Source organism: Tarenaya hassleriana, unplaced genomic scaffold (assembly GCF_000463585.1).
Source record: "Tarenaya hassleriana unplaced genomic scaffold, ASM46358v1 Cleome22, whole genome shotgun sequence".
Taxonomy (NCBI): Eukaryota; Viridiplantae; Streptophyta; class Magnoliopsida; order Brassicales; family Cleomaceae; genus Tarenaya; species Tarenaya hassleriana.
Window position 1 is genome coordinate 1,692,644 of NW_010965541.1, and position 22,513 is coordinate 1,715,156.

At 41.8% G+C, this 22,513-nt stretch overlaps 7 protein-coding genes and 1 pseudogene across 10 annotated transcripts in view; 4 read left to right on the forward strand and 4 right to left on the reverse strand.

Annotated features, from left to right (window-relative positions):
* The first annotated feature begins 268 nt into the window (after positions 1–268).
* LOC104815036 (cyclin-A2-2) lies at positions 269–4,888 on the forward strand. Its single transcript, XM_010543324.2, has 12 exons — positions 269–411; positions 1,218–1,582; positions 1,662–1,878; positions 2,293–2,414; positions 2,559–2,651; positions 2,878–3,011; positions 3,506–3,581; positions 3,662–3,738; positions 3,842–3,875; positions 3,988–4,137; positions 4,229–4,363; positions 4,535–4,888. Exons 2-12 carry the CDS (start codon positions 1,253–1,255, stop codon positions 4,592–4,594), a joined length of 1,428 nt encoding a protein of 475 aa, XP_010541626.1. The 5' UTR covers positions 269–411; positions 1,218–1,252; the 3' UTR covers positions 4,595–4,888.
* On the reverse strand, positions 4,842–6,309 carry LOC104815149 (annotated as a pseudogene).
* On the reverse strand, positions 6,297–8,906 carry LOC104815038 (UPF0481 protein At3g47200-like). Of its 2 annotated transcripts, XM_010543326.2 has the most exons (4): positions 8,657–8,906; positions 8,003–8,096; positions 6,753–7,923; positions 6,297–6,389 (listed from the first exon to the last, which is right to left on the reverse strand). In XM_010543326.2, the coding sequence occupies exons 1-4, from the start codon at positions 8,759–8,761 to the stop codon at positions 6,383–6,385; spliced, it is 1,377 nt and encodes a 458-aa protein (XP_010541628.1). In that variant the 5' UTR covers positions 8,762–8,906; the 3' UTR covers positions 6,297–6,382. The 2 variants fall into 2 exon arrangements, with proteins under 2 accessions (XP_010541628.1, XP_019058249.1); XM_019202704.1 differs by lacking the exon at positions 8,657–8,906 and having other exon boundaries at positions 6,753–7,907; positions 8,003–8,274.
* Positions 8,907–8,995: 89 nt separating this feature from the next.
* Positions 8,996–10,759, forward strand: LOC104815037 (protein OVEREXPRESSOR OF CATIONIC PEROXIDASE 3). The gene is made up of 4 exons (XM_010543325.2): positions 8,996–9,300; positions 9,514–9,891; positions 10,066–10,377; positions 10,485–10,759. The coding sequence occupies exons 1-4, from the start codon at positions 9,082–9,084 to the stop codon at positions 10,611–10,613; spliced, it is 1,038 nt and encodes a 345-aa protein (XP_010541627.1). The 5' UTR covers positions 8,996–9,081; the 3' UTR covers positions 10,614–10,759.
* Positions 10,760–12,035: 1,276 nt separating this feature from the next.
* On the forward strand, positions 12,036–13,442 carry LOC104815040 (transcription factor HY5). The gene is made up of 4 exons (XM_010543327.2): positions 12,036–12,244; positions 12,492–12,684; positions 12,771–12,927; positions 13,185–13,442. Exons 1-4 carry the CDS (start codon positions 12,148–12,150, stop codon positions 13,248–13,250), a joined length of 513 nt encoding a protein of 170 aa, XP_010541629.1. The 5' UTR covers positions 12,036–12,147; the 3' UTR covers positions 13,251–13,442.
* A 162-nt stretch (positions 13,443–13,604) lies between these two features.
* LOC104815041 (serine/threonine protein phosphatase 2A 57 kDa regulatory subunit B' iota isoform) lies at positions 13,605–16,325 on the reverse strand. The gene is made up of 3 exons (XM_010543329.1): positions 15,995–16,325; positions 14,548–15,853; positions 13,605–14,307 (listed from the first exon to the last, which is right to left on the reverse strand). Exons 2-3 carry the CDS (start codon positions 15,703–15,705, stop codon positions 13,951–13,953), a joined length of 1,515 nt encoding a protein of 504 aa, XP_010541631.1. The 5' UTR covers positions 15,706–15,853; positions 15,995–16,325; the 3' UTR covers positions 13,605–13,950.
* Positions 16,326–16,626: 301 nt separating this feature from the next.
* Positions 16,627–22,265, forward strand: LOC104815043. 3 transcript variants are annotated; one of them, XM_010543333.1, is made up of 6 exons: positions 16,627–16,729; positions 17,296–18,368; positions 18,939–20,065; positions 20,281–20,401; positions 21,094–21,153; positions 21,254–22,265. In XM_010543333.1, exons 2-6 carry the CDS (start codon positions 17,331–17,333, stop codon positions 22,088–22,090), a joined length of 3,183 nt encoding a protein of 1,060 aa, XP_010541635.1. In that variant the 5' UTR covers positions 16,627–16,729; positions 17,296–17,330; the 3' UTR covers positions 22,091–22,265. The 3 variants fall into 3 exon arrangements, with proteins under 3 accessions (XP_010541635.1, XP_010541634.1, XP_010541636.1); XM_010543332.1 differs by having other exon boundaries at positions 17,296–18,138; positions 18,709–20,065; XM_010543334.1 differs by having other exon boundaries at positions 17,321–18,138; positions 18,709–20,065.
* LOC104815042 (dnaJ homolog subfamily B member 1-like) overlaps positions 22,241–22,513 on the reverse strand; it is a 1,656-nt gene continuing 1,383 nt past the window's right edge. The window contains exon 4 of the mRNA XM_010543331.2: positions 22,241–22,513. Coding sequence (XP_010541633.1) covers positions 22,389–22,513 — 125 coding nt within the window. The 3' untranslated portion in view covers positions 22,241–22,388.

Consider the following 22,513-nt stretch of genomic DNA (forward strand, 5'->3'; position numbering starts at 1 on the left):
GATGATTGGCTTAGAGTATTGATCTATCGTACACGCACTTACAGGCGAGTAAAACCCAGATTAAATATGATTTACCCAACTGGGGGTCAAAATGACAGAGAAACTCTGTAGTCTCTGGCAAAAATGATAAAATCCTAAAAAAGCAAATAAAAAAAATTTAAAATCGGATTTGTCCAAATTCGAAGTTTCTTTTTTCTTTTTTCTTTTTTGTTTTTTTTTTAATTTTGTCTAAAATTTGGAAGTTCAAACAGTATCACTGCCCCGCTCACTCCTCGCTCGCTCGCTCACCCCGCTCCCCTCCACCTATTTCAACTCTCTCTCTCTCTCTCGCTCGCTAGAACCCTAGCTGTGGAGCTTCTCTGGACCGCCATTGGAGGTAGTCGGAAGCTCTCAACCGCTGATCTGAGCTAGGTACGTTTATGTACCCACGTCATTTGGTGTCTCTCGTGTTTTTTTGTTTTTGTTTTCCCCCATCATTGCTTCCTGAAATCGTCTCTTGGTTTCGATTTTCTTTTGCATCGGTTGAGTTTGTTTATCAACAAGTATGAGGTTCCGGTTTGTGGATCTGTTTGTCGGATGTTCTATCTACGCGTGAGCTCTCTCTTTGTTTTTTCCGCTGGTTTGGTTTCTCGTTTGCTTGCTTTTGTTTGACGTTCGTCGTTTTTGATGAATTTCACGGAATTTTTGCGTATCATGCGGCTTGCCGTTCGTGATGTTGATCGATCTCTTCGGAACTCGTGATTGTTGCGGAAATGCGATGGATAATGCTTAGTAATTCCGGTTTCGAATCATGGAAACGGGGTTTTTGGGGAGTGAATTGTTTATAATGCTTTACTACTGTGGTATCTCTGTTTTCTGCAAAGAAATGGGATCCGCAGACGATCCATTAGATGGAAGAAACGTGTAATACTAAGACACTACATATGTTTGTCCGAATAAGGTTTCATTCGGCTGTCTGAAATGTGTGAAATTGTGATCTGGTCCGGAGAAGTGGTAATAATCAAAAGTTTCATCTTCCATGATCTGTGTACACTGCCTCTGCCTGTTATACTGTGTAATGGAAACTGATGCAATCTCATGATAGTTTTGTATTACAAATAACTATCATTTTGATGCCTATTTGAAACTTGCCCTGTTTTCTAATTCCCATTTCGTCTTTGAGGCAATTCTAGGACCAAAATTTGACGTGCAATGGCTGTAACTATATTCATGTGCAGGCTTGTCAGACCACTAAGCTTTCAGGGTTGAAACTATGCATAGCTCTTCTTCAAGACATCAAAATGCAGACAAAGAAAACATCCATACATCAAATGTCCAAGAAACTAATGTGCGAATAACAAGATCACGAGCTAAAGCATTGGGGTCTTCCATAGGAGCTCTGCCTCCATCAAAACCCTCTTTTAAACAGGAACCGAAACGTATTCCTAGAGTGAGTCATAAACGAATAGCATCGGATGACAATAAACCCTCTACAACTGCGGCCTCTGGCCTTCAGCATAAGAGACGAGCAGTACTCAAAGACGTAACTAATACTTCTTCAGAGAATATTTATACGGACTGTCTGAAGGGAAGCAATGTTAAGGTGAGGTTCTCACTATTCGATTCCATATGACATACTGCCTCTAGCGTCTAGGCTCCTTCTTGCTGACATGATTTGACAGGCTAGCAAGCGAGGGCGAAAAGACCCTAATGAAAAAGCAAAAGGAGATGCTGATGCTTCCATGGAAATTCTGGTGGATGTGGATGCAGAAAAAATGAAATTAGCAGAAGACCTATCAAAGATCAGAGTGGCTGAACCCCAAGATGTTTCTGTTCCAATATCCAAAGAGGGACAAGTCACCCTGCAGGATATGACTTGTCGTGTGCGCAAATCCAAAGGTAAAGACTGACTTATCGTATTTTTTATGTGATCACTGCCATGCCGGTTCTGCTGTCCAGAGTCTGGTTTATCCATTGTTTGCATGTCTTGTATTAATGCACTGAACTTTGAAACAAGGAAAGGTAAAAAAGAGTGAGAACCATATTAATAACTGGGATAATATTTCAGACTTGTTCGAGAAGGTATTATCTGGGATATCTTGTTGCATCTCCTTCTAGGATCTCTATTCCCTGGATCGAAAAGATTGAAACAGACACCAAAATGTATAGTATTTGCTATTCATGATAGTGTTTTGTTTATCATTGTGGGCTCTTAAGGCTCCACTTCGTTAGAAATGCAATACTAAAATGATGTGATTTATCTGTTTCTGGCTTTTTCTCAGTTGCTAACGCTTCTTTTACTGGATTGTGCAGAAGAAGACACACAGAGATCCATAGATTGTTTTCAGGTGTTAGATATTGATTCAAACTTTAAAGATCCTCGGTGTTGCAGTTTCTATGCGCCCGACATATTTCACAATGTTAGAGTCGCAGAGGTTTGAATTGAACTCCTTGATCAACAGATTTTGTTCATTTCTATGTCTTTACACACATTAGAAGCAGAAAATTTGTCGTAGCACATAGTCTATCAAGAATTAAAAGTATATATAACAGTTTGGGAGTACCTTCCTTTCTCACAGCTTGAACAAAGGCCTTCAACTAATTATATGGAGAAGGTGCAGCGAGATATCAATCCAAGCATGCGTGGGATTCTGGTTGACTGGCTTGTTGAGGTTGGTCACTTAAAATTTTGTGCACATACGTTGATTTGAATGGCCATTACCTCTATATGAATAATTTTCATTGAATTGCCTCGTTATGTTCATACGTTTTTATAAAATGAGATGTAAAACTTTCTTGTGCACGGTTGTCCTTGTCAATTGTTGTTCCAAAGCATGAAACTATTTTTCCCTTTGAGCAACTATGAAAAATCTTGTCTATCATTGTTATCTCTGTCAGGTTACTGAAGAGTACAAGCTGGTTCCAGACACGCTTTACCTTACCGTGAATCTTATCGATCGGTTTTTGTCCCACAATTATATCGGGAAAAGTAGACTCCAGCTACTTGGTGTCACTTGCATGCTAATAGCCTCGTAAGTTCCTACTTATACAAGCTGCGAAATGGCATTTACGATTTTGAGGACTGCTGTTTTGATGGGTGTATTTGGTTTTTTACTGTCCACATGAACAAGTTTTTTCAGATTGGAGTTAGGAGATATTTCTCTGTGGTCTCTTCTCTCTAAGGCCTGAGTAGTTTCATGTGTTCCATTTTTGGATTTTGGCAGATAGTGTGGTAAATCTATTCCTCGAGTTCCTTTGCTGTAAATAAATTTACTTGGTGAATAGAACTTTTTCGTTTCATAGGAAAAATATTTCCTCCTAAAACAGTTTAAAAATAGAATGAGCCTTAGATTATATCCATGAGTGTTTTTAAGCCCATTGATTTTCTTTCTGGTTCAGCTTTCAGATGGGTCTAGGAACAAAATTAGCAAAATGTATTCTATGGTTCATTCACATTCAATATCTAATTTTGCTTCTTGAAAACACTAAGGCATTTTTCCTTGCACCTTTATATTGGACCATGAAGAAAATATGAAGAGATTTGTGCGCCGCGAGTGGAGGAATTTTGCTTCATCACGGACAACACATACACAAGACTAGAAGTAAACACACCGACTATGTTTATATCTCAATCCCATCGACGTGGAAAAGATTCCTCATGACTGAGAACCTGCATTTTCAGGTGCTGAACATGGAGATCCAAGTGTTGAACTATCTGCACTATCAGTTATCGGTTCCCACCACAAAAACATTTCTCAGGTAAATACGAATGGCGGACCGATTCATACCATATCTTATTCCAACTTTGTTCAAAACAGTACTGCTCATTTTCATCCTGTTTTTTACTGAACATTATTTTCAGGCGGTTTGTTCAAGCAGCACAAGCGTCTTACAAGGTGTTAAAACAATGAAAGGAACCATTACCCAACATTTTTCTCCCATTTCTGGAAAAATCAGTATATCAGAGGATCTCTGAAACTGATCTGACTCGTTTTTATTACCGTGCAGGTTCCCCGCATTGAACTGGAGTTCTTAGCAAACTATCTTGCCGAACTGACTCTCTTGGAATATAACTTCCTAGGATCCTTACCATCCCTAATTGCCGCTTCAGCCGTTTTCTTAGCCAGATGGACACTCGACCAGTCTGACTATCCCTGGGTCCGCTCGTGTTTTTTTTCCTCCTACAAAAACATTTTCTTGATCTTCTTTTGGTTGGGAAAATTACTGATACAGATACTATTGGTTACAGAATCCAACTCTTCAGCACTATACTAGATATGGTGCACCCGAGCTGAGAAGGACGGTACTTGCAATGGAGGATTTGCAGTTAAACACCAGCAGCTGCCCCCTCAACTCTATCCGCGAGAAATACAGACAACAAAAGGTACATATTCCTCCTGTCTTCTCCTGTTAGGAATAATAACTTAACATCGCAAAACGAAACGTCAAAACCAACAACTTCTCATTTCGTTTTCAGTTTTCACTTGTAGTTACCGGTTTTGGTTGATCTCATCACTTAAATTTATGAACTATCATCTATTATTTCCATGGACAGTTCAAGAGTGTGGCAACATTGACATCCCAGGAACGAGTAACGTCGCTCTTCTCAAGATGAAAACTGAAGATATATAACAAAAAAAAAAGGCCTAATCATAATCAAGTCAGCACATCTCTCTGGCTTAAGCATTTCTACTCAGGTGATCGACCTCTTAGTTTTCAGACATTGAATTTTATGTTCCCTCTCTTCACTGTTAATTCCCCGTGCCGTCTGTGTAAGTTGTCTGTCTGTCTGTAGCTCGTGTAAGCGTGGTTAGTTTGACGACATGGTGCTTCCAGGCTCATGTCTTTACTTGGAAAAAAAAGGTGTAACAAAAGGTAGAATTCAACACATTTAGCAGTTCCCTACCTTAAAAAAAAAAAGACAATGTTGTACAACTTCTAAGCCCATCTCGCCTCTCGAGATGTTATTATGTACCTAATAGCTATTGGAAACTAAATAGAGAGGCTAAGCAATATATATATATCAAACCTTCTGAATTGCTGTCTATGTTTACTGATTACAATGCCGTATTTGCATGAGCATATCGAAATTCATTTAGATCTTCTTTACCGAGATGTACGGGGATCTCGGGTATTCACAAGGCCAAGATCGAGCACACAACCTGAATGAAGGTAAGAAGGAGAAGAGCTAAAGCAGCCGAAACAGAAGCAACTGACCAAGGGTTGCGGAAATAGTCTCGTCTTAGCATCACCTTCCACTTGTTCCAAGGCTTGTTGCAGTAAGTGTGTAGATTCTCAGAGGGTATCTGAAAGTAAAATCTTCTACCAAAGGCAACCTCTTTACAGATGCTGTTGAACAGCCTCAAGACATCTTCATCGTTCCCGAGACTGTTCACGAGTATCCCATGGTGACGAGTAAGCCGGCATCCATGGGGGATTTTATGAAGCAACTCAGCAACAGGGTGTAGTGGATGAAAAACTTGTCTAGACAGTGCAATTGCTCGAAGGCAATGATGTTTCTAAACAGAGTTTCTGTGAGATCGTCGATGACAATGCGGGGAATTGTGAGGATTCTGTCGGCAAAATCTCTGTCTAGTGGACAACTGGTAGTGTTTTCAGGCATGAACTTGATCCCAGCATTGTGAAGCTCTGTTACTGCCGGTGCATTGTCTACTTTCATTATATGAACGTCCAACTTATTTAGAACTGCAGGTAGGTAATAAGATCTCAGAAAATCGACGAAAAGGTCCGGGTCTGACCACGGATGACCCGTGGGATCTGATCTGATAATGGTGGGAAATGAGATCAGGGAAAGAAGGCATTCCTTGTCGGTAGTGAACAGAGAGTAAATTGAACAGGCCCTTGACAACAAAAACCGGAAGCTGATTTTCGAGTAAGACGAGATCACGACAGGCATCGTCAATCATCTTAGGCTTGTAGAATATCCTATCATTTTCATCAACAAGGCGACGATACCGAGCCCTTAGAACGAGTTCAACCACGAAACTTCCATCCATAATCATCATCTTAACGAAATCATCGCTGCAAAGCTTAACGGGTTCTGCATAACAGTTCCTACCCTTTTCTTCCCATGTCCTCACAATTTCAACAAGTTCCTCTATCCCTTGGATCGGTTCTAAGAATGAAACTTTGAAGGTACCTTAGCTTATGCTCCTCCATGGCTTGAAGCTCTTCTTTACCGTGATGGAGAGGTCCAATGGAGACGAGACGAGGAGAATATGCTTCTGGATTGAGTCTACGCAATCTCTCGGGCACTCTGTAGATGCAACACTCTTCTGAAAGAGGAGGCAGAGATTTCAGCTTTTCTTTGATTTATTACCTGAGGATTTTAGACTTGACCCCTTGGAATCCATTTTTCCCCCTTCTCCTCTGCTGTGTTCTTCTAAGACCTAAAAACATTAAGAACTAAATCACATATGGGGAGAATTCTTGCAACTTGGGAGCAAGACTTTCAACAAATTTGACCAAGGACAGGAAGTCAACGGTCGTGGCAGACAATGCCTATTTAATGTTTTTATATATAGCAGGCCAAATTGAAGCCATTGCATACCAGGCCTCCAGTTTTTTAGATGCCCACTTAAAAAATAATTGATATTACCGAAATTCTAAAAATTATTACAATTTCATATAACTAAAAAGGCTAAATTATGGTGGGTCCTTTAACAACATTTTTTAAATTAATTGAAAGAATATGAAAAAAAAAATATAATACAATAAGAAGCAGTGATCACTCTGGTACTAATAATACTCACAAGGCCAAGATAGAGCAGACAGTCTGTGTGAAAGTAAGAAGGAGAAGGACAGCAGCCGCCAAAACAGAAGCTACCGACCATGGATTCTTGAAATAGTCACGTCTTAGTGTCGCCTTCCACTTGTTCCAAGGCTTGTTGCAGTAAGAATTCAGATCCTCAGACAGTGTCTGAAAGTAAAATCTGCTGACAAATACCTCTTTGTAGATGCTGTTGAACAACCTCGAGACATCTTCTCCGTTTCCAAGCCTGTTCACGAGAATCCCACATCGAGCAAGAAAGTCAGCATCCATGGCGGATTTCATGAAGCAACTCAGCAAGAGGGCATATTGGGTGAAGTAGTTATCAGACGCAGACTCGTAGTGACATTGCTCGAAGGCGATGATGTTTCTGTAAAGGGTTTCGGTAAGATCACCGATTATAATGGTGGGAATGGTGATGACTCCATTGGCAAAGCTTATGTCAAGTGAATAGCTTCTGGTCTTTTCCAGCTTGAATCTGACTCCGGCATTGTTAAGCTCTATTGCTGCTGGTGGAGTGTCCAGCTTCTTTGTCTGAGCTTCTGATCTATGCGGAACAGAAGGCAGGCAACGAGATCTTATAAGATCAATGAAGTGGTCTGGCTCTGAAATGAACTTCCCCTGAGAAAACCCGTTCATGCTCAAGACAAAACCGAAGAAGTGGTGAATGATCTCGGGGTGGATTCGTTCTCGGTAGTGAACAGAGAGCAGCCCGAAAATGGCCTTAACGACGAAACCCGGAAGCTGATTTTCGAGCAAGATCATATCTCGGACCACATCATAAACCATTCTTGGCTTTTTATATATCCGATCACTCTCACCTACAAGCTCAGGGTATCGAAACTTCAAAATGAGTTCAACCAAGAAACTTCCATCTATAATCATCATCTTTACGAAATCGTGGCTGCTAAGCTTTAAGGGTTCTGCATAACAGTTCCTAGCCCTTTCTTCCCATGTCCTCACAGTCTCAACAAGTTCCTCTATGCTTAGATCTGTTCTAGGAATGAAACTTTGAAGATACCTTAGCTTATGCTCTTCCATGGCTTGAAGCTCTTCTTTACCGTGATGGAGAGGTCCAATGGCGATGAAACGAGGTGAATACGCTTCTGGGTTGAGCCTACGCAATCTCTCGGGCACTCTGTAGATACAGCACTCTTTTGAAAGAGGAGACAAAGAATTCAGCTTTTCTTTGATGGCATCTACGAGGGCATCGCCGGTAAAATCCACACTGACCTGATTCTGATTCTGATCCATTTCTCGTCCGCTGGTCCTTGATTATAACTGACGCAGAGCTTGAGTTCTTTGAGTTCTTCTGAGACCTATAAAACTGAAAAAACCAAAGAATATCGAGAGAGAGAGAGAGAGAGAGAGAGAGTTATGATATTACTGTGGCACGAAGACTTTGCAAAGAAGATGAAGCCAGAAAGACAACGTTAACAATGCATTTCTTTCAGACCAATCATTGAACTTTTTTTTCCCTTTAAAAAAAACTTTGGCTGGGAGAAAGAGGTAGATTGGAGTGTACATACGGTAATGTATACATACATAACAAGACAAGTGGCAACTCAGGACCGATAATACCAAATGACACTGCCAAGACAAGACACTGTCATTTTCCAGACACGTTTTCGTTTCTGTAGCAAAAGGGAAAGATCTACACAAGTTTTGAAACTCAAATTCAGCTTTGATTTCGACGAGCTCATGCGTTCAGAATCGAATTTCGATGGGTTCTACCGGAAATGGAAGAAAAAATATTGAATTTTGACTCGAAACCCATGTAAAAAAAATGACCCGGGTCGTCAAAATTTCAGATTCATGGACATAGTTCGCATGATTAAGGAAATCTGGGTCTTAAGCGGGTAAGACTGTGACTGAGTTTGAATTTACCTGAAGAGAGGGATCTGGAATATGATCAAGAGGGAAGTAAACTCCAGAGGCCATTGATGATATGTTCTTCGTCCATCCCTTTGATGACGGCACTGGATTCGCCATTATCGAGCAGAAGAGACGAGAATCTAGAGAGAGAGAGAGAGAGGGAGAAGCAGTTCCCAGAGAGAGGAGGAGACAGAATGGACACCGGCTGGAACGACGCCGACGACGGAATCTTTATGATCGCGTTCCGCTCAAAACTGTGCGTTTGGTCTTGAAATCTGTCACCGGTGGAAAACAAAACGACATGGTTTGCTGCAGCGGTAATATAAAACAGCACGAACGTAGGAGCAGCAGTTGTACCCCGAAACGGTGTCGTTCTCTGGAAAACGTGAGTATAAATCCGTACGGTCTTCGCGATAACGGCGAACTGTGGCACAGCTATGGCGTCTGCTCTTTCCTCCGGCTTCACTTCTAATCTTTCATCGTTATGCTCTTCTTCAGCTTCATCGAATAGTCGATTTCTCTTTTGGAACCCTAATCCTCTTGGTTTTGCTCTTCCTCTTTGTCGCTCATCCCGATCTGTTCTTGTTTTGGCTCGTCGCCAGAACCGGAATGCGTCCGTAAAATCGTCGTCTCCGTCTCTGAAGAGGAAGAAGAAGGTGAGAAAAACGTCATAATTTGTTTTTTCCGGTGAAAATGATGAGAATACGTTGGGTGAATGAGAATTTTTGTGGTTTCTTTTACCTGCTGCGTTGGTTGATTTCGTCGGAATTAGGACACTTTGGGTAATTTGTCTTGCGACTTTGCTAGGTTAGATTTTCCTGTCTTAAATTTGTTCTGTCGGCTGGTTTTGACTCCATGACTTTTTGCAGAAAGGTTTTGGGAGAGATGATGGAAGAAGAGAGGAGGGTGAAGAAGGGGATGATGATCCGTTTGAGGCACTGTTTAATATGTTGGAAGAAGACCTTAAGAACGATGATGATGGTGATGATGGTGAGGAGATAAGTGAAGAGGACTTGGATGCATTTGCTCAGGAGTTGGCTGATTTGTTGGATGTTGGCGATGATGATGGTAGCATCACCTTGTCTGGTTCAGCCGCTGGGGATGCTCATGATGGTGAGGAGGTTGTCGGTGAGGGTCATGATGATGATGATGATGACAGTGAAGAAGATGAAAGACCATTGAAGCTGAAGAATTGGCAGCTCCGGAGATTAGCTTATGCGCTGAAAGCTGGGCGCCGTAAAACTAGTGTGAGTTCCATTTCTTGTATACGGCAGCGTACAATTATGAAATTGCATTTTGCTGATTTGGGTTTGAATTAGATGTGGAATTGCATTAACTTGCCAAGCTTATTGTTTACATTATTGTTAAGCTGATTGTTTGGTTCTTCCTGTTTCCTGATCTGCTTCTCTTGTGTTCCACAGATAAAAAATCTGGCAGCTGAGCTTTGTCTCGACAGGGCATATGTTCTTGAATTACTTCGTGACCCGCCTCCTAATCTCCTGATGCTAAGTGCTACGCTACCCGATGAAACTCCTCCACCAGTGGCTGTGGTACCTGAAAGCAACTCACCCGATCCGCTCCCCGTTGAATCAACCGAGGATGTGATCGAGCCCGAGGAAAAGGTTAAAGAGCCAGTCCATGTGATGCAACGCAAATGGTCTGCTCAGAAAAGGCTGAAGAAAGTTCATGTCGAAACCATGGAGAAAGTTTACAGAAGATCGAAACGACCCACTGTAAGGATCACATTCTTCCCCCCTAATTTGGAAACCCAGCCATCATATTACGTCTTCTCTTCCATTTGTGTCGAAGCCATCACTCACTCAGATTCATTTTCGCGTAGAATGCTATGATCAGCAGCATTGTGCAAGTGACTAACCTTCCTCGGAAACGGGTTGTGAAGTGGTTCGAAGATAAGCGGGCAGAGGACGGGATACCGGAAAAGCAAGCTCCATATCGAGCTCCTGTTTGATTCCCAACTCTCTTCCCTTTCGCCTCCACAGGCAGTTATTTTATATGTCTTGGCCCCGAAGAAACTGTAGAGAATCAACACAATCCATCAGAGCACATGTAGGATAGATGCTGAGAAATTAATATGTATACATATAAATATTATTTTTAATATATATTATATGTATATATGTTAGTTATAATTATTTTTTTAATACATATATTATGTATATACATAAATTTAATTATAATTATTTTTATTTTAATATATATGCATTAGTAATGATATATATACATTTATATATTGTAGTTATGTGTATATGTATTTTATTAATTATAAATAATTTTTTTAATATATATTTGTATATATATATATATATGTGTGAATTTATATGTATATATTAATTTAAATATATGTAAATAAAAATTTGAATATTTAATAATATTTTTTTGCTGAGTCAACACTTTTTGCTGAGTCAGCGGGTTTTTTTTGCTGAGTCAACACTTTTTGCTGAGTCAGCGGGTTTTTTTTGCTGAGTCATTGCTGAGTCAGCAGTTTTTTGTCGAGTGAACAGTAACGTTTAACGCCGTTAACGGATGAGTGGTTGATTTGGAAAAAATTAAAAAGTCTGGGTATTTATGTGGGAGTTATGAAAAATTCATGTATTTATATGACAATTTTATAGTTTGGGTATTTATATGGGATTTTTGTAAAAGTTCGGGTATTTAAATGCGATTATACCTTAATAATATTATAATTCAAATTCGAATAAAAAATGATCAGAATTTAATATAAAAAAGAGAATGCATATAATTTATTTAAAAATGAAAAAATTAGAATAAAAAAGAGCGAGTCGATTTTTAAATATCCTATAACAATGCAAAATATTTAACCACGTGTTCAATCCTGCCTGAAATTGGTATCTAATTTAACAAAAAAAATATCTACAAACCCCAACAAGTGTATGTAGCATATGTGTGTATTTATTGACCGGTCGATTCGTGTCCTATAACATGACTTGAATTTTTTCCTGATATATGTAAATAAAATCGGGGACCCGTTTTGAAATTAGGGTTTCAATGTTGTCTCTGGCCTCCTCTAGGTGTCCGTACCGTACAGTCTGATATTACCGATATGCCCCTAATTGTGCCCAAACCGATCGACCATGTGAGTGGGGTCCAGTCCTTACACTTTTCATAATTCCTTGTTCTTTATTGACCGTAGGATGTCATTCAATCAACGGTCATTACATCTCCACGCTCCTACATCCTTTGCCTTTGATCCAGATATTTCCTCATGGCTCATCTCCCTCCACGATTCTCCCTTCTCTGCCGTCCGATCCTCTAGAGATCCGACGGCTCTCGTTGCTCTGATCACCTCCCTTCGCAATTCCCCTCGGAGTTGCGTTCTCTCTTATTCAAGTCCCGCTCTTTTCCAAATCTTTCCGACCATCAGAGCCACCACACAACAATCTCTCTCTCTCTCTCTCTCTCTCTCTCTCTCTCTCTCTCTCTCTCTCTCTCTCTGTGAAAATAGAGACAGAAGCTTTTGTGAAATGCAGGAGCAAGCGACGAGTTCTTTGGCGGCGAGTTCTCTGCCATCGAGCAGCGAGAGGTCATCAAGCTCTGCCCCGCCTCTTGAGATCAAAGAAGGTATCTACCAAGTTCTTGGATTTTTCTCGAGTTTGGAATATTTCGATTTTCTTCCTGTTTCATGGTTTCCAAGCGAGATCCCATCTGGGTTTTGTACTGCCATAGATTCTCTCAACTGGGTCCACTGATTTCAATCTTCCCGAGAAAATTCTCGAGGCCAGCAATATCTCCGTCGCTAATGTATTTAAAGTTTCCATTTTTCCCCTGAAAGTTCTCTTTTTTTTACCGTTTCTGGTTTCTCCGTCAGGGATGGAAAGCGACGAGGAGATAAGGCGGGTGCCGGAGATCGGAGGAGACGCCGGCGGTGGTGTCTCCGCCGGACGGAATTCCGCATCTGCGTCGGGATCCACCCGGAATCCGGCGGCGTCGGCGGCGGCCGGAGAAAGTCAGAAAAAGCGAGGGAGGAGCCCTGCTGACAAAGAGAACAAGCGGCTCAAGAGGTGCAATTTCTTTTTTCTCCTTTTGTGACCGTTTTGCCCCTGATAAAGAGGTGAATGAGAGGGCTTGTTTGGTATTGTGGTTCAAGGTTGTTGAGGAACAGAGTTTCGGCACAACAAGCAAGAGAGAGGAAAAAGGCTTACTTGAATGAGTTGGAGAGCAGAGTTAAAGACTTGGAGAACAAAAACTCCGAACTTGAAGAGAGACTCTCCACTTTACAAAACGAAAATCAGATGCTTAGACATGTAACTCTCTCTCTCTCTCTCTATATATATATATATATATATTATGCAATGCAATTGATTGATATTGGCATGTGGGTATATCTCATATATGTGTTTAGGACATTACTAGCTTAGGTTGGAATGACATCCTGTTATGATTCAAGAACACATGCATTTGATGGTTCGACTAAGATTGGTTTATGTATCCCTGAAGGGTTTTTAAATAAAATACGATATAAAGTTGTGCTGGATATTTATAAGTTGGAAATTATATGCAGATTCTGAAGAACACAACGGCAAACAAGAGGGGAGGCGGCGGCCCTAATCCCGATGGGAGTGTCTGAAGTGGTGATCCTGTTTTGTTGTGAATAAGATGTTTACATTGTAAAACAGGAATGTATTGAAACATTGTGAAGCTAATTATCCATGGAAATGGAGATTCTTTTTAATGTTTTTCTTAGATTTTAAGATAAGCCCGTTTTAGTGGAGATGTTATCTGATGGATGCCCACATATATCTGGGGATTTTAAGATCAACACTTTCTCTGTGTTATAGATTATATTATGCAGAGATACCAACCTCCTCCTGATTATGATCTTAAGATCTGTTAAAGATTCAGATGGAAACGAATCTGAATCTGAATCTGAAGTTACAAAAACTTGTTCTTATGATGACTCTGAGGAGATCAGCCAAAACAATCAAGGAAATTGACCAACACCCACAAGGTGTTTTTATATTCAAGATTTGGTAAACCAGGCGATACAAAGTGATGATATTATCATTGACTGCATGGGTTTTTTTTTTTGGCTCTCTCGCTTACCTCTTTCATGGGTTTTCAGAGGGAGCAGAGCTTTTGGCAATGGCACAAAACCCCAACAGCTAACAACAGCAAAGTTTACAGAAGAATACAAAGTGATAGAGAGAGCGAGAACAACTCACAAGTAAAAAAGATCTCAGCCCACACTTTTAAACAACAGCTTTTTCCTCCATGCTTCCTTTTTTTGGATAAATGCAAGGTCTGAGAAGAAGGCGATTAGGGTTCTACTAGCAGGCGATTAGGGTTGCTAAAGGAGTCACCAGAACGGCTGTGTTTCCTGTTATCGGCTTAACACTCGCTGCCCTCTCCAGCTTTGTCCACATCTCTTCCCTCTTTTCGGCTGCTGACCTCAGTTTTGCTTCTTCTTCCTTGAAACTGGCGTGGCATGACAAGAACAAAGCCTCGTCCATCTCACAGAACATCTTTCTGACGTTTAGGGTTAGGTTTTGAACCGATTGGTTCCAGTGGTTCTGAGCATTCTTCTCTAGGGCCGTGAACATGATGGGCATGATCACTTGCCGGTTGTGTACAATCATGTTTACTATCTGATCGTTGTTCCACAAGAAAAGGGCTCTTTCAGCTACCTGAACAGAGGAAGTTTCATTCAAGTGGTCACAAAAAAAACATCCTCAAAATATTGTGATGTCTGAAAACAGTATCGTAGCTCGGTAAAATGAAGCTATCTATGAGAATCACACACGGTGAATCAAAATCATGGTCTACTCCAGCATCAAGAGGCATTCAAAGTACATATCTTTGCAAAACATTCAGAATGGGCCAAAATTCATGCATAATTGAAGATGAAATTTGAGAAGAGGGAGTACCTGGAAGTGGAAACTGTTAACACAACATGCTATCCTCGAGAACAACGGAACCATGACCTTCTGAAATTCCATCATGCTTATCGTATCTAAAATCTCTTCCAACTCCCCGAGAAACATCACCTCCTTCTGGCTATTCGTGATAGGCCAGAACTTCAATAGACCCTTTATGACTACACTGGCCAGCTTTGGCTCCTTGTCTATGAACTGTGTGATGCAGTAAGATAGCTGTTGGAAGTAATTACCAAGAGATTTGGGCTTGTGAAGTGGAATCAAAACCCTCCATAGAAAGATCTTGTGCTCCTCCTTCAAGGGCAACGCAAATCCACTCACAATGCTTCCGAAAATCTCCAAAAGCTCTGCAATTCCATTATGCTTCTCTGTCTCAAACACAAACCGGTAGAATATGTTGCTCATTGACTTGCGGATGAACGGTCTATGCACCATGAACTTGCCATAAACCCTATGCAGAATCGTCTTCAAACACTCCCTTTCTCTAGGATCCTCCGAATCAAACAAATCAAGCAGCCTTAAGATAAATGCATGATCTACATACTTCTTCGCCACTTTAGCATCGAGGCACGGAGACGTGATAAACTTAAGCAGCAAGTCATACACGATTTGCAAATGCGGCCAAGCAGGGTCGAACATAGGCTCGTCATCATCGTTTTCACCACCACCGCTAGCACTAGATCGACAATTCGGTGGGAAAACCCTAAATAGATTAACAGCACACATCCTACACATGGCGAGAATCGCGGGTTCAGTGAATTTCAGAGACCCGGAAGCTAAAAACTCCAAAAGCTCGAGCAGTGTCTGCCTTTTCACATCTTTCTCTATTGAATTCTTACTTGGGTCAGAGAAATCGAATGTAACACAGCAGAGACTAACTTTGCTCACGAAAAGGTTCATCTTCTCCGTGTTTGGCACGTCCTTGAATGGCACCAATGGCTCGATCCCAGCTACCACACTGGTCGGAAAAACAGCAGATGACATTCGTTTGGCCGAGTTGGATCGAGCCGGTGCAGAGCCACTGGTTACAGATCTCTGACCCGGCGATGGGACCAAGCCACTTCCAGACCCAGAACTCGTGCGAGTCAGCTCTCCCGAGTCAGCTTTCGAAGACCTCCGAGGAAATTTACTCAGAAACTGCTTGAACATCCTTACCAAAATTCAAATCCACGAGAACCGGCGATGAATATGGGATTCAACCAAGTCCCCCTTGTGATAAGCTCAAACTCACATATCAACCGGTCAGAACCTCTTCAAAAACCGCCGAAACCCTAAACTTCCCATATCGCCCACGGATCTGACAGAAAACAGAACCAAAATCGAAAACAGGAACACGCATTGATTGCGATATCAGATCCCCGCAGAATGTGGTTTAAATCAGAAGCAAGAAAAGGTTGCAACTTTTACAGCCCCAAAACTTGGAAATCCTAATCATTACCTGCTTTCTCCCCAAATCTTAATCTCATGATTCCAGTATCCATGAACAATCCTAGAGAGAGAGAGATCCGGGTGTAGAATAAGGAAAATCTGAATCTGGAGAGATTTTTCAACCCAACAAAAAAAAAAGAAGCAGATCTGTGGAGGAAGGAACAAAAAGTGATCAACGAGCTTTATATGATTGTTCTACGTGTTACGATCTCGAATTTTTCTCTTCTTTCTCGATCTCTGAGAAAATACGGGATTTCCCCGGGAATTGCAGGAAAAATGTTCCCCGATTTTTCCCCAAAAGAAATTTTAAAGAACATCAGAACTTTTTTTTTCTTCCTGGGGAAATAAATATTTTAAACACAAATCGCATGCAATAATGGCGAGCGTTTGATGAGACGCTGACACGTGATGCCAACCGTTGGATTCATCAGCCTGCTCAGGAATCCAAAGTAAAAAAGCGACCAAACTAGAGAAAGATTCCAAACGATTGGATCTAAGCCCATTAAAGCTATCTTTATGGGCCTAACCTGAAAGCCCATTATTTTGGCCCAAAACAAAATTTTCTCGACACGTGTGATCCACGTCGACGTCTCTAGAAGCAACTGCTGAAAATTAAGCTCACCACAATTTCTTCATTTTCAATATCCAGAAAAGATTTCTTCTTCCTAGGGTTCTTTTTCCCGTCAGGCCGACCGCTGAATCTTTGCTTCTACCATTGACGGTTGATATCCAAGATTTAGATCAGGTAAATCTCCATGCACACCATCTCGAGTTGCTGCGGAATCGACGGGTTCGATTTGGTTGTCTCTTTGTTGGGTTGCTTTTTGGAGGTTGATTTTTTTTAGCAGTATCTAGTTGATTTCTTTGGTTATTTTTTCTTCCGAGTCATGTCGTGCATGTTCGTTGATTCGTGTTGTTTTCTTCGATTTGTGTTTTGATTTGTCTTTGTTACTGTTGTTGGACGGTGTTTCAGTCCTTTTTTTTTGGTCTTTTGATCCCCTTTTTTCGTGGGTTGGGATGAGTTCTTCTAGTGAAAGAATCAGCAATCAGGGTCGGGATAATTCTTCGATTTCTCCTAATTGAAACACATGGGCAAGTATTGAACAGAGGGTGTAAATTGAGAAAGAAAAACGCAGAAAACCTACCAAATATGAATACAAATCTGATGGTTGATGTATTTTGTTGCGGCTTTTTTATGTTAATTGCTTGGGTTGTGTCCGTTCTTTGTTCTAAAATTCTTGGCACCCGGATACCATCAATTTTTTTTGCCTTCTCTGAATCTGTATTGTCCTTTCTCTGTTTTCACCACAGTTATCGAAGTGAATGTCATATGCAGCTGCTGGATCATGTCAGGCGATATGGTGTCGGAGCAAATCTCTGTACCAAGTCGTCAAGGTCATTTAGAAGCTGTGTCTGGGAATCCAGATATGGCTGAAATCACAAATATGATGGAAACAAGTACAAATGATCTTCCCATCCAACATATGCCAGTTTCAGTCATGCAGTCAGGGCTAATGGCCTCTGCAAGCAGCAGCCTTACATCGCAGCATGTAGACACATCAAACGTATTGATGGGTGTGTCAGATCCTATGTCGTTTAGCTTTGTACCACAGTTTGTTTCCTGCCAACCTTTTAGTCTGATGGATTCTCAGTCGTCTACGCCTCAGTTGCAGCCTTCTGTAGCACATCAATACCCTTCTGGAGGGTCGATAGCTGCATTCAGTAGCTCGGGTTCCACACAGCTGGCTGGAAAGCGTAAATCGCCTTTGGAGTCTGTTCCTAATGGTTCTGCACCTCAGAAATTGGATGTATCAAACAAACGAGTATCACAAATGCAGCACAGACCTTGGTTACAGCAATTATCTCCAGCAAGTAATGGGTCAGTGCATTTTCCAACTTCCTCACTTTCTCCAATGATGCAACATGTGCCGATGCTGAGCAAGAAAGCAGTGCAAATGGAGTCTGTTTCCAGTAATGCTGCAAAACAGTTGACAAACAAGAAACAGCCTGTTCCATCACAAGTCTCGAAGAAAACGCAGAATGAAGGAAACGAGTCAGTGCGGTCTAAAATGAGGGAATCATTAGCAGCTGCTTTGGCTCAGGCTCAGCAGGAAGACGATTGTATTGCAGGGGAAAAGGGTTCACAGACCAAAGATGTAGATAATTTTGCAACAACTCAGGAAAATTCTGAAAGTGTTGAACCTGTTACTGCTGCTGCTATTGGCACACCTGCAGTTGAAGTAGCCACATATGCATTGTCCAGTGGCGATGAAAATTCAGGGCAGAAAGACAGTGCTGGAAGAATTGTGTTGCATGAGACTTCGGATGACACCCAGATGAAAGATGCTAATCAATCCGATGAACAAAAATCTGAATTTGATGAGGTTTTCCCTCCTCTTTTTTTTTTTTTTTTGTGTAACAGGTGATGTGCTTGGTGTGCAAAGATGGTGTCTCTGAAAGCCAGCGTGGCAATCTTTACGAGGTAATTATCAAAATATTCTAAACTATGATCCCGTTTCAGACAAAATCTTAGGCTTTGTTAGAAAGCTCAAACTGTTAATGTTTTTGTTTAATGTTCACAGGCTGCAGAGTCGTACGTAGCTGACGAGAGAGTGGGTTACTCAGAGCCAACCTCCGGCATGGAGCTTTACCTCTGTCCGCCACGTGGCCAGACGCTCGAGGAAGACGATTGTATTGCAGGGGAAAAGGGTTCACAGACCAAAGATGTAGATAATTTTGCAACAACTCAGGAAAATTCTGAAAGTGTTGAACCTGTTACTGCTGCTGCTATTGGCACACCTGCAGTTGAAGTAGCCACATATGCATTGTCCAGTGGCGATGAAAATTCAGGGCAGAAAGACAGTGCTGGAAGAATTGTGTTGCATGAGACTTCGGATGACACCCAGATGAAAGATGCTAATCAATCCGATGAACAAAAATCTGAATTTGATGAGGTTTTCCCTCGAGATGATGTTCCTTTTAGTGACAGTATTTTTGCCAACGATGAACTTTTACAGGGTAATGGCCTCTCATGGGTACTGGAATCTGTTTCAGATCTTGGGGAGGCAAAGGACGTGGAAACAGATGCAGCACCCAAGTCAGGTGATGAGATCAATGAGAGAACAGATGGAGAAAAGCCGTTTCAGGATCCGGAACTCTTGGCATCGGAGATTGAAGTGGAACTTTTTAATCTATTTGGAGGTGTGAACAAGAAGTACAAAGAGAAGGGAAGATCTCTTTTGTTCAATTTAAAGGATAAGAACAATCCTGAGCTAAGAAAAAGAGTTATCTCCGGGGAGATTCCTCCTGCACGATTGTGTTCTATGACAGCTGAGGAACTCGCTTCTAAGGAGCTTTCTCAGTGGCGACAAGCCAAAGCAGAAGAAATGGCAGAGATGGTGGTCCTGCGAGACACGGACATCGATGTCAGACAGTTGGTGAGGAAAACGCATAAAGGTGAGTTCCAGGTAGAAATTGATCCCGTTGACAGTGGAGCTGTGGATGTTTCTGCTAGTGTCTCTTCGCGTAGTAGTCAACCTCGACCAAAAAACAAAGGGAAGAAGGAGTCTTCTCATCCTGTCAAATCATTGAAGAAAGATGATTCCCAAGATAAGATCGCCCAAGGGAATCAGGGGAAATCTTGCACCATCACTATTCCATCTAATGAAGGGACTGATCCGATGCAAGGTCTCTCCATGGATGATGAGATGAAGGATGTCGGGTTTCTTCCTCCTATTGTATCCCTCGATGAATTCATGGAATCCTTGAATTCTGAACCTCCTTTTGAAAGTCCCCAGGAAGATGCTGGAAAGGAAGCCTCTGTACACAAGAAGAGTGACTCAGAATCCGTGTCTTCCCATCAATTTCCAAAAGAACCCAGCGAGAGAGATTCTCCTAACTCCAAACCCGACAAGTCTAATTTAGTTTCCCCCAAACCGGATGCCAGTGTCTTGTCCATTGATGATGTCTCTAAACCCGAAAATAGAGATGACGTGGCTTCTATAAAGGGAGAAAAGGTCTGGGATGGTATACTGCAGCTTAGTAGCTCTTCCGTGGTACCTGTCACTGGAATTTATAAAAGGTAAGTTTCTTTTGTCTCCAACCCTTACATCCCTGGTTTGTTGTTTGGGCCTTCTGATATTATTTCTTTCAAGCAAGGACCTGCCTTTTCTCTTCTCTTTGGATGGAGGAATATGAATAAAACCTGTGAAGGAATTGAGGGTGTGATTAGATAGATTCCTTAAGATTAATGGTAGACAGAATCTCTGACCAGATTGGATTTGATCGTTATTGCAGTGGAGAGAGAGCTCAGACGAGGGAGTGGCCAACGCTGGTGGAGGTGAAGGGTAGGGTGAGAGTGAGTGCATTTGCAAAGTTTCTAAAAGAGCTTCCTTTGTCCAGAAGCCGTGCCCTAATGGTATCCCACTCGCATTATCATCACTATTGTAGTGGTAGCAGCATTAGATTAGGTTATTACCTTTGTTGCTTATACTTCAAACAGATGCAGGGGGGAAAAAAAGTTGGAACCTTTTTTTTTTCATCTATGGTGTTCATTTATCTGTTTCCCAGTTCTGTCTTTCGTGCAGACAGACACATGCCCATAAAAGCTATACATAATCACCGTTGGTGAGGAAGAACAGATAAAGCAGACAATAAGTGCCCATGTTGATCAGAATCAACAGTGGGTGGAATGGATTTAGAATCTTGATCGTCAATTTCAGTGTTTTGTATATTTCATGATGATTCGAATATGAGATCGGATGTACGGTCTTGGTGTGTCGATTGTGATTATGCCCAATCTCTTCCTTTGTGTTACGACTTAAACGAGTTTAGGACACAGAGATCACGCAAGAATTTCCCAGAAAGTGACAAAGAACCAAAAGAGAGAAATCATAAACTTTGTGGAAAATTTGGCTTTTTTTATTTATTTAGTTTCCTAGACCACAGACCCAAAACACACTCTCATGGCACAAATGCATTTCTCTTGTACAAAAAAAGTTTTATTTTTCATTTGGGTGTGTTGTTATAAGCAAGTGATGATTCATAGATTTCATTTCCTTGTTCTCTAATTTCCTTCACCTCTCTTTTTTTTTTTTTTTTGTGTAACAGGTGATGTGCTTGGTGTGCAAAGATGGTGTCTCTGAAAGCCAGCGTGGCAATCTTTACGAGGTAATTATCAAAATATTCTAAACTATGATCCCGTTTCAGACAAAATCTTAGGCTTTGTTAGAAAGCTCAAACTGTTAATGTTTTTGTTTAATGTTCACAGGCTGCAGAGTCGTACGTAGCTGACGAGAGAGTGGGTTACTCAGAGCCAACCTCCGGCATGGAGCTTTACCTCTGTCCGCCACGTGGCCAGACGCTCGATATGATCGGCAAGATCATTTCCAATGACCAGCTCGAGGAGGTCAAGCGTCTGGACGTAGGGTTGATCGGTGTCGTCGTATGGAGACGAGCTGTTGCCTCTTCTCCCCGCCCACGCGACAAACCCGGATTCAAAAGGCATCACTCTTCTTCAGGTTCTGGGAAGAGCTCAGTCATAAATGCCATGAATAGTGGAAGAGCTGTTGCATCATCCATGGTGGGGAGTCATGGCGTTACTGCTAATGATGATGGTAATGACGATGATGTCCCACCCGGGTTTGGTCCCGGGTCTGCTGCAAGAGACGAGGACGACGATCTTCCGGAGTTTAACTTTGATTCCTCGAGTAGGCCAGTTTCTTCTCCCCGGCCGCAATCCCGGTCTATGCATCAAGTAAGGGAGCTTATACACAAATATGGCAAGTCTGTAACCGGCGGTAGTAACCAGGGAATCCAGCCATGGAACAACAACGATGATGAGGATGACGATGATATGCCCGAATGGCAGCCACGGGCTCCTAGCCACCACCCGGTTCCACCGCCCACTTCTCTCCAGCCACCTCCCGGCTTTGGGGCTGAGATGGATCCTCGACAAGTTCACAGCAGGACAGTGGTCAGACCACCTATACATACGCAGCAGCCACTGCCACCACCTCCACGGTCAGGGGACGGATGGTGGGCCAATCAGAACGCGGTGGCAGAGCAACCGTATGGCCATGCCGGGCCAAGGAACAGAGGATTTTGACCTGTCTAGTTTTTTTTTTCCTTGCCTCGTGTAGTTACAGTTTCTCTTCTCTCCCTAGGCTTTTGTAGGCTGTCTGTATTTCTCAATCATCTTCTTGTAGCAATCATGTAATGTATAATCTTTGAATAATGAAACTTTTGCGTGAAAAACTTCGAAAAAACTGTTTGCTGTTTCATTCAGAATCCGAAAGTATATTTGCATCTAAAGGTGATTGATTCTCATAATTTTCTCATTTGAAAATCTCTACAGATTGTTACAGACAGACATGAATGATGGCTACAACTCTTCTTCTTCGTCGTCAACAACCCCCTAAGACACGTTTAAGTGCAGATTTCTGCTCCATCGTCAGCCTTGTGGGAAACTGGACGTCGAATCTGATCCTCAGATCGCCTCTGTTTCCAGGCTCTTTCGTTATCGGCATTC

Bases quoted from the DNA above. Each gene is read 5' to 3' on its own strand.
- LOC104815036 (XM_010543324.2), top strand. From the start codon at position 1,253: ATGCATAGCTCTTCTTCAAGACATCAAAATGCAGACAAAGAAAACATC. The intron at 2,415-2,558 runs GTTTGAATTGAA...CCTTTCTCACAG, and splicing joins ACAATGTTAGAGTCGCAGAG to CTTGAACAAAGGCCTTCAAC. The intron at 3,876-3,987 runs GTGTTAAAACAA...ATTACCGTGCAG, and splicing joins CAGCACAAGCGTCTTACAAG to GTTCCCCGCATTGAACTGGA.
- LOC104815038 (XM_010543326.2), bottom strand. From the start codon at position 8,761: ATGGCGAATCCAGTGCCGTCATCAAAGGGATGGACGAAGAACATATCA. The intron at 8,097-8,656 runs GTAAATTCAAAC...TGGTTTTTTCAG, and splicing joins TTCCAGATCCCTCTCTTCAG to TTTTATAGGTCTCAGAAGAA. The intron at 7,924-8,002 runs GTCAGTGTGGAT...CTCTTTCAAAAG, and splicing joins TGGATCAGAATCAGAATCAG to AGTGCTGTATCTACAGAGTG.
- LOC104815037 (XM_010543325.2), top strand. From the start codon at position 9,082: ATGGCGTCTGCTCTTTCCTCCGGCTTCACTTCTAATCTTTCATCGTTA. The intron at 9,892-10,065 runs GTGAGTTCCATT...TGTGTTCCACAG, and splicing joins CTGGGCGCCGTAAAACTAGT to ATAAAAAATCTGGCAGCTGA. The intron at 10,378-10,484 runs GTAAGGATCACA...ATTTTCGCGTAG, and splicing joins GAAGATCGAAACGACCCACT to AATGCTATGATCAGCAGCAT.
- LOC104815040 (XM_010543327.2), top strand. From the start codon at position 12,148: ATGCAGGAGCAAGCGACGAGTTCTTTGGCGGCGAGTTCTCTGCCATCG. The intron at 12,685-12,770 runs GTGCAATTTCTT...TTGTGGTTCAAG, and splicing joins GAGAACAAGCGGCTCAAGAG to GTTGTTGAGGAACAGAGTTT. The intron at 12,928-13,184 runs GTAACTCTCTCT...AATTATATGCAG, and splicing joins AAAATCAGATGCTTAGACAT to ATTCTGAAGAACACAACGGC.
- LOC104815041 (XM_010543329.1), bottom strand. From the start codon at position 15,705: ATGTTCAAGCAGTTTCTGAGTAAATTTCCTCGGAGGTCTTCGAAAGCT. The intron at 14,308-14,547 runs GTACTCCCTCTT...TCCTCTGTTCAG, and splicing joins TTAACAGTTTCCACTTCCAG to GTAGCTGAAAGAGCCCTTTT.
- LOC104815043 (XM_010543333.1), top strand. From the start codon at position 17,331: ATGTCAGGCGATATGGTGTCGGAGCAAATCTCTGTACCAAGTCGTCAA. The intron at 20,066-20,280 runs GTAAGTTTCTTT...TCGTTATTGCAG, and splicing joins GTCACTGGAATTTATAAAAG to TGGAGAGAGAGCTCAGACGA. The intron at 21,154-21,253 runs GTAATTATCAAA...TAATGTTCACAG, and splicing joins AGCGTGGCAATCTTTACGAG to GCTGCAGAGTCGTACGTAGC.